The sequence below is a fragment of the Aptenodytes forsteri genome, unplaced genomic scaffold, assembly GCF_000699145.1.
Source record: "Aptenodytes forsteri isolate BGI_AS27 unplaced genomic scaffold, ASM69914v1 Scaffold308, whole genome shotgun sequence".
Lineage (NCBI taxonomy): Eukaryota > Metazoa > Chordata > Aves > Sphenisciformes > Spheniscidae > Aptenodytes > Aptenodytes forsteri.
The window spans coordinates 372,552-380,175 of record NW_008795475.1 but is presented as its reverse complement, the minus strand read 5'-3'; the positions used below and the strand labels follow the sequence as shown (position 1 = coordinate 380,175).

The 7,624-nt window shown below is 51.4% G+C and overlaps 1 protein-coding gene across 2 annotated transcripts; it reads left to right on the top strand.

Annotated features, from left to right (window-relative positions):
• Positions 1-1,078: 1,078 nt before the first annotated feature.
• LOC103900450 (acidic leucine-rich nuclear phosphoprotein 32 family member B) lies at positions 1,079-5,294 on the top strand. 2 transcript variants are annotated; one of them, XM_009281134.2, is made up of 6 exons: positions 1,079-1,227; positions 1,750-1,872; positions 2,945-3,143; positions 3,471-3,592; positions 4,030-4,084; positions 4,940-5,294. In XM_009281134.2, the coding sequence occupies exons 1-6, from the start codon at positions 1,168-1,170 to the stop codon at positions 5,026-5,028; spliced, it is 648 nt and encodes a 215-aa protein (XP_009279409.1). In that variant the 5' UTR covers positions 1,079-1,167; the 3' UTR covers positions 5,029-5,294. The 2 variants fall into 2 exon arrangements, with proteins under 2 accessions (XP_009279409.1, XP_019328102.1); XM_019472557.1 differs by having other exon boundaries at positions 3,474-3,592; positions 4,940-5,278.
• The last annotated feature ends 2,330 nt before the right edge of the window (positions 5,295-7,624 follow it).

The window sequence follows — 7,624 nt, the reverse complement described above, 5'->3', positions numbered from 1 at the left end:
TCAACTCGGAGCCCTGACCAGCGATGCCACTTCTGGAGTTTTAAGCGTTAATTCGTTCGGAGCTTGTGCTGCGAAGATGGCACGGCAGCTCTGAAACTTTGCTCCCAGTAAGGCAAAGTGGTTTTAAAATGACTCCCTAATAGTTGGCTGATCTGAGCAAGAGAAGGAAAATGGGAGCACTGTGAAGGAGGAATTTGGAGAGCATCATGAGCCTTCTGGCCAAGGCTGATTTTTGCATCTTGCTGTGAAGAACGTGTGGGGTAAAAGCAAGTTTTGGAAGTGGCCTGTGAGAGCTGGGGCTTGAGCACTCACCTGCGCGTTGGGGGAGAAGGGGATGCCAGGTGTGTTTGCCCTCCAGGTGTTTAGGGGGGGAAGCAGTTCTGTGCTGGTGCTTCATGGTCCTAATGCCACAGGGGGGTTGATTTCTGTGCTGAATTGCCGGGTAGCGATGGCTTCTGTGTGTGTAGTCTGTGCTGGGCAAAATATTAGATGCCATCAGTGGTCGTGCGCTACGAGCCTGAGGTTGAGCTCATCTGCTTAGAGGCCTGCCTAGGCAGATGTGTCACCTCTGCATGCAGACTGTCACAGAGGAAATGAATCCTCTGGAGGCAGGTTTTCCAGCACCCCAGTGGCGTGGGGGAGAAAGTTGAAGGGGACAGAACCAGATGACCTTGTTTGGCCTCTTGTTAGTGAAGCCTGAAGTGCGACTGAAAGCTTTTTGATGCCTTGTGCGTGAAACGTTTTGATGGAACCTCATGGTTCAACCCCTTAATGCTTCTTAGTGGAGAAGGTGGACCTTGGTTGGAGCCACAGGGTGTGGGGTGGTGCAGCAGTCACATGTTGCATGGCTCGTGCTTAAAGGGTGAAGTCCTAACCACCGTGAGGGATTCTCACCTTGTACCCTCGCAAAAGTTATTTGGCTTTAAGATCTTGCGTGTCCCTTAATGTGAGTAAGGAGGACCTTCAGACACACCTGCTGCTTTGAAGTGTCGGTCACTCCACCTGATGCCAGCTTGGCAGACTCAAGGTGAGACTTAGCTGGGTGTGATGACAGCTGCTGGGTGTCTCTGTTGGCAGGTGAAGGAGCTGGTTCTTGATAACTGCCGTTCGGACGATGGGAAGATCGTTGGGCTCTCTTCAGATTTCGAGAACCTGGAGTTCCTCAGCATGATCAACATCAACTTGCTGTCCGTCTCCAATCTCCCCAAACTTAACAAACTCCGGAAGGTGAGTCAGACCTGTGGTCCCATCTCCCGCAGTCCTTGCTCTGAGACTTCTGCTATCCTGTCCCTGGTGACAGTTGTTTTTCCTGCATTTGCCAGAAAAAGGCCATTTGATTTTGCTTCTTCCGCTGCAGCCTACAACCTGAGCAAGTGAGAGAGGTGGTTTTTTAGTATGCAACAAAATGCTTTTGAGCTCGTTGTATGTTTAGTGTCCTTTCTCTCGCTTTTGCTGTTGTGCTTCTGTCAGAAGCTTCAGTAACATCATAAATATTTTGGATTTTAGAACACGCGGTTACAGCTAAGAGGACATGTACCCCTGTGTCCTGCAGTACGGAGGTGGCTGGGAGTGCTGCGTTACTGCAGGAAAGGGGTTTCAAGTGAAAACTTGAACTGCTGCTCTACGGCATGGTCTAACGAACAGGGTCTGGAACTTGGGTGCCCATTGTAGCCCAGTTCTCAGGGCAATTTTATTCCCCATGTCGCAAGCCGAGACACTTTGTGACCATCTGATATTCCCTTCTGGCAGCTGGAGCTGAGTGATAACAGGATTTCTGGTGGCCTTGAAGTTCTAGCAGAGAGAACTCCTAACCTGACACACTTGAATCTAAGCGGCAACAAGATCAAAGACATCAATACCCTGGAGCCCTTGGTGAGTGGAAGGCTGTGCTGGAATCTAAGGGATGACGTTGTTTCCTTTGGGGAGCGTGTCTGTGCAGCAGAAGTCCAACGTCTTGGTAACTGTTCCAACAGCACTTCGTGGTTCTGATGGGAACAGATGAGTGGGTCCAATTTGAGGCTGGGCTAATAGTTAATGGCTCCTCTGTCTGGAAAACCAGCAGCCAGTTGCTAAAAGAAGCATGAAATTGGGCTGGATGAGTAAAACTGTGGATGGCAGTGCTCAGTGTCCATCTGAGAAAGGACCGTTAATGGGTCGGATGCAGTTTGAGGTAGGTGGCACCTGGGGTGTCATGGAGATGAGTTGCTTGGACACCAGTGAGGGTGTGCATTGCATCAGTCCAAAGGTGCTGTTGTGCTGGGCTGGGACCCTCTCGCCTTGGGTGCTGTGACAGCATGCGTTGCAGGGGCTTCCCCTTGCATCTGAACTGCCCCAAAGAAGGCTCTTGCCTTGTGATCCTGTCTCTGTGGCTGAAAGGTCTGATCTGGGGCATTTGCCTCGTTGGCTGTCGTCTTTGGTCCCTCCATCCCCTCCAGAAAGAGCTAGAAACTGTTTTACTCCTCCTTCGCTTGACCTGGTACACGGTGCGATGGCCTGACCGGGAGAGCCGCTGTGGCTGTGCTGAAAGGCACACGGGGTGCAGTCTGCAGGCACTGTGCTTTGGTCTCCCTGCGTTGTGCTCTCGGGTATTTTGCCTCACGTTTTGGGCAGGATGAGTCCGGCTCAGTGATCCCTCCTGCTGGGGGAGCTGGGCTTTCTGTCCTTGTTGCCCATCCCATTCAGAAGGGAGTAAATTTGCGAATGGTTTCACAGGGAGCTGGCTCCAAGGAGGGGAAACTAGGACAGAGGAGCTGAAAAGAAGCCTTCTTTGCCTACAGTTAGCGAGAGCAGTAACTCCTCTCCATCTGAGGAGCACATGGTGCAAATAATGCATGCAAAGACACTTCTGTACTAGATCTGGGTAGCAAACCATCTGTCCTCTGATGGCTGCCTGATCTTCAAACGGTGCCAACTTGTAAATAATCTAACGAATTGATCTTTGCAGAAAAAGTTGCCAAACCTGCATAGTCTGGACCTCTTCAACTGTGAGGTGACGATGCTCATCAACTACCGGGAGAGCGTGTTCACCCTCCTGCCCCAGCTCACCTACCTAGACGGATTTGATGCTGATGACCAGGAAGCCCCCGACTCAGACCCTGAAGCAGACGGGGATGGACTGGAAGATGAGTATGAGAATGGGGAAGGTGAGGACTTTCTCCTCTTGGTTTTCTTGCTGGGGAACAACCCCTTTTTCCCTTCTGCATGGTCACGTTGCTAAATAAATGGTGATTATAACTTGCCGCTAAAGTAGGGGCTGTCTGGGTAACCCCACTCCCTCCTTTGGCAGGCTGCCTAAGAAGTGAGACTTGCTGCAAGCTGACGGGGCTTGTTGCTGGCGCTCCTCGTGCGTGCTTGTTGTGTGATTTCCCGCCCATTGCTCATGTAGCACTGGGGTTGGAGGTGCGAGCATGTTGTCTGGGAGTAGCGAGTATTTGGGAACCGTAACACTTACCTCCCTCTCCTTTTGGTAGAAGGTGAGGAAGAGGATGATGATGATGAGGAAGATGATTTGGATGAAGAAGTCATTGATGATGAAGAAGACGAAGATGATGATCTGGAAGGTGAAGAAGAGGAGGACGGAGTAGATGATGAGGTGAGGCTTTCTGTCATCGGTACAAATCTGCAGCGCCACGTTGCTATGTCTGGTAGTGCGTTTGTCCTTTGATCTGGTGACCCATCTGACCAGATGTCACAGGTGCCTCTTTGTGGGCAGATCTGAGGAGTGCCGTCGTGCGCTCTGGCTTTTCCCATACACCTTTTGACTCGTGGTCCACAGAGTTTGCCAGTTCAGACTTGTTTATTGCTTGGCCTGGTACTTCCTGTGGCTTCAAGTGACAAAGCCACACGGCCTCCGTCGCGGGGATGCAAGAAGCTGTTTAGGAACCGACAGCTTCTCCCTGCTCGGCTTGTACCTGCCACCCTGAGGGTAGAGTAGGGTGGGAGCAGAGGTGAAGGAAGATGTTGCTGTGGAATTACACCTTGCTCATGGGATTGTGGTTCTTGCAACAAAGCGTCTTGTTTTGACTCCAGGAGGAAGATGAGGAGGAAGATGGTGAGGATGATGAAGAAGATGAAGCTGATGATGGTGAGTCGAATCCTAACAAACTAAGTGCTTGCGAAGCTGCCTCAACAGTCTCACACGTTCGCTGGTTTTGTAGAGCTTCCCAAGATTCAGTGCTGTTGTTGCCTGCAGCTTTTCCCTGGTAGAAAGTGCAGCGTTTCGGCTTACGGGCACCGCTGAAGCTGTTGCTTATGCCTCAGCTGACTGTTGAATGGTGGTTATAACCAAAGGGTCACACAGCGGTGATGGGGAAACAGGTTTCAGTACCTTCTAATACCAACCAAGCTGGGTAAGCCTGCCAAATATTAAAGAAGCAAATTGCCTAGAAAACCGATTCTAAGTAGCTTGAACTGGTAGTCGGTGCGGGAGCAGGGCTTCTGTCACAGAAGCTCGTGTTAGCAGTGTGCGTGAGGAAATGCTCTTGGAGACACGTTCCTCTCCTCTCAGCTGTGGAGAGGAGGGAAGACCCGAGCTTCTTGACTTGAGTCCAGACTCCTCTGGTTGTAACAAACTATATGAATGAATGATGACAGGATATAGCGGCTGGCGTGACTTCAAATGATCTTGTATGAGCTCGGTCAGAAGTGACTGAATTCTGCAGATGCTACGTTTTTGGGGGTGCTCTACAAAAAAGCCCGTTCTCAAGCGGCTGTTGAAATGTGGGATGCTTGGAGAGCATAGAAAATAGTTACTCTTGTGATAGTGCGGGCTTTTCAGGGTGCCATGAGAAACTGGGCAGGGTGGATCTCCGCTCCGTAATGGTGCCAGTCTAGTCTGTGCTTGTTCACCAGCAAGCTGTGGCTGACGCGGCTTGAAGCCACAGTTCAAATGCTGTTCTGCAAGACTGAACAGAGCTTCACGCTTCGCCTCTTTTTGCAGACCTTCCGCGAGGGGAAAAGAGAAAACGAAATCTAGAGGATGAAGGAGAGGAAGATCCAGAAGACGAAGAGGACGATGAGGATGACTGATCCGAGCGAGCCAATCAGTTTTACAGACTATGACTGTGCTTGTCTTAACCTCCCCGTTGTGTCTATGTGAGACTGTAAATCCCCGTCTCCCACTCCTCCCCCCTTTGTATGGCTGCAGTGTCCACAATATATTTTTTTAAGATGTATAACACTGTAGGCATTCAGGGGAATCTTCCATACAAGGCTCACTTTCTCACAAGTGTCTCATGACCAAAGGCTTTCTCCGTTCTGTGGTTTGTGCAGCAGTTTGCAAAAAAAAAAAGAAAAAAAAAAAAAAGGAAAAAAAAAAAAGAAAAAAAGAAAAAAATTTCCTCCTAGGGTATCTTTCGTGTCTGAAATCAGCCTTGCCACACTGGACCCAGAGCTCCAGCTCGCCACCCTGCCTGACAGCAAAGAAGGCGTGTTTGCTATCCGCATGCCCTCAGACCAGCTTTCTGAAGACGCTTGAGCCATCTTGAGCAGTGGGTGCAAATCTGGTTCGTCTAAATGGACTCAAAGCGAACGATCGCTGAGGTCTCTCTGATCAGATATAATGGTGATGTGATCTCTGGAGACGCTTGAAGATACTTTAGTGCTGGGGATGTGGGGTGCCTGGGGTCTTGGGGAGGGGGGGTTGGCTGCTTGCAAGACCTGGTACCTCTGACGATGCACCTTGCAGTAGCCCTGCACTTGCTTTCCTATTTTTTTATAAACTGGAATATTTTTCCTGGTGGCCACCTAATAACTTTCGCTTGGATGTCCAAGTAAGTCTGATTTTTGCGGCTGTGAGCCTCTTTGCTGTGATGAGGCTTCTCGTCACCCCGTAGCAGCCTCTGCCTTTAGGAAGAGATAGGAAATAGCAGGTTAAGGGATACTGCACTTCTGTCAAACTCCATTTCGCACTGTACAGAACACGTTCAACCAGTATCACTGTGATGCACCTAACTCGGCGTTCCCCGGGAGACTGTGTTAGCCTATATATTCTCAGGGTCCTTCTGCTAGCCAGTTCCAGCTCTGGACAGTTGCCTCAGCGCTAGCCTGGTGTACGCATCCTCCTCCTCTTTCCTTTTCAGCATGAGGAGAAGTGCATTGATCAGAAATCCAGCTCTCTCCCACTCATGTTTATGCTCTGCGGGAGCGCAGATGGTGCCGCAGAGCACGTGTGTCCGTGTCGTGTCCCCCCCCCAACCCTGCGGTGGCTGGAAGGAGGAAGGGGGGAATTCAGCCAGGTGTAGCTCTCCGCCAGAGGGTTTCTGACCCCTTTGCCCACCCTTCCTCTGCCTGGAGGTGTTCAGCCGGCACATCCCTTAACTTCTGGGGAGAACTGGCCCCGTGGCATCCAAGGGATGGTAACTGCTCAGTGCTGGGTGCCGGAGAGCTGTGCTGGGGCGGGAGTAACTGCTGTTCCTCCCGTTGAGGCTCTCCACGGGTGCAGATGCACTGGCACTTTGTGGCGTTCCCGGTGGTTGCTCTGGGCAATCTGTCGGCACCCGGCGTTCGGAGGTGAGACTCGCAGCGGTTCCTTCAGAGGAGTGGTGTGTGTTGCAGCACATCCGAGTTTCTGTTGCTTTGTTCTGTTCTTGCTGTTGTCTCTTGCATTGTACAGTAGCTGTAACCATTCGGAGAAGAACTAGTCCTGTAAAATGCAAACTGAGTAACTTATAAATGTTAAAGGAATTTTTAAAAGAAATTTCAGAGCAGCAGTTACTTCTAATTTTTCCCTGCATTTTTAGCAGATTGTATGGATTTTATATTAGCCTAGTAACTGTCAGGTTTTGATTGGTCAGACTAGTCCCAGAAATAAGGATCTCCAGCCCTTTTGTATCTTTTGTTACAAAATTTGGATAAAACTTTTAATAAAGACTTCTGTTTTTAAAAATCCATTGCAATGAACGTTGTCTTCGCTGCCTCTGCTCTAGGAACATCCCAGCTGCAGCCAGCCTGCAGGAACACTTGGTGGAGGTTTTGGGGCAGTTTTTCTTGAGTCTCTCCTGGGAGCCGTGACTGTCCTGTGCCCCCAGCATGGCCTGGTTTTGCCCTGAGCCCCAGCTGGGTGGATGCTCGGTAAGTGCAGCTTGGCCGGTGGGGCTGATTTGGGAATGCCAGGGCTGCTTGTGGGGTGGGGATGGGGACGGAGTGGGGTGGAGTGGCGCAGACCATCCTGATGCAGAGGAGTCCCGGCACGAATGCGTCTGCAGGACGGGATGGTGCAGCCCCTGCTGTGCTGCGCTCTCTGCCTTCGGAGGTGGCCACAGCCGGGCTCGCAGGGTGGGGGAAAGGTTGGGGAAGGGACCCACCGCTGGGTTTTAGGGTAGGCACCTGCGTTCTTGCCCTGGAGGAGGAAACTGGGTGTTCGGGTACGAATGCAAGTCAGGGAGGAGGAACCCCACTGCAGGCTGGGCTGGGGGCGTCAGGGCAGCTGCCTGTGCCTGCTGGGGCTGGAGGGGTCTAAGCTGTGCCCAATGCCACAGTGCTCCCCCCTCACTGGGGGCTCGAGGGGTCCCTCACCTTGCTGGGGCTGCGTGGTCCTGCTCTGGCTCTGTAACAAGTTGCTGTTCCATCAGGTCTCAGCAGCCAGGGGCTTCAGCTCAGGCTTCTCACTTCAGCGTCTGTCCTC

Excerpts from the sequence above, each read along its gene's own strand:
- LOC103900450 (XM_009281134.2), top strand. The coding sequence starts at position 1,168 with ATGATCAACATCAACTTGCTGTCCGTCTCCAATCTCCCCAAACTTAAC. Across the intron at positions 1,228-1,749 it reads AACTTAACAAACTCCGGAAG|CTGGAGCTGAGTGATAACAG; the intron begins GTGAGTCAGACC and ends CCCTTCTGGCAG. Across the intron at positions 4,085-4,939 it reads AGAAGATGAAGCTGATGATG|ACCTTCCGCGAGGGGAAAAG; the intron begins GTGAGTCGAATC and ends CTCTTTTTGCAG.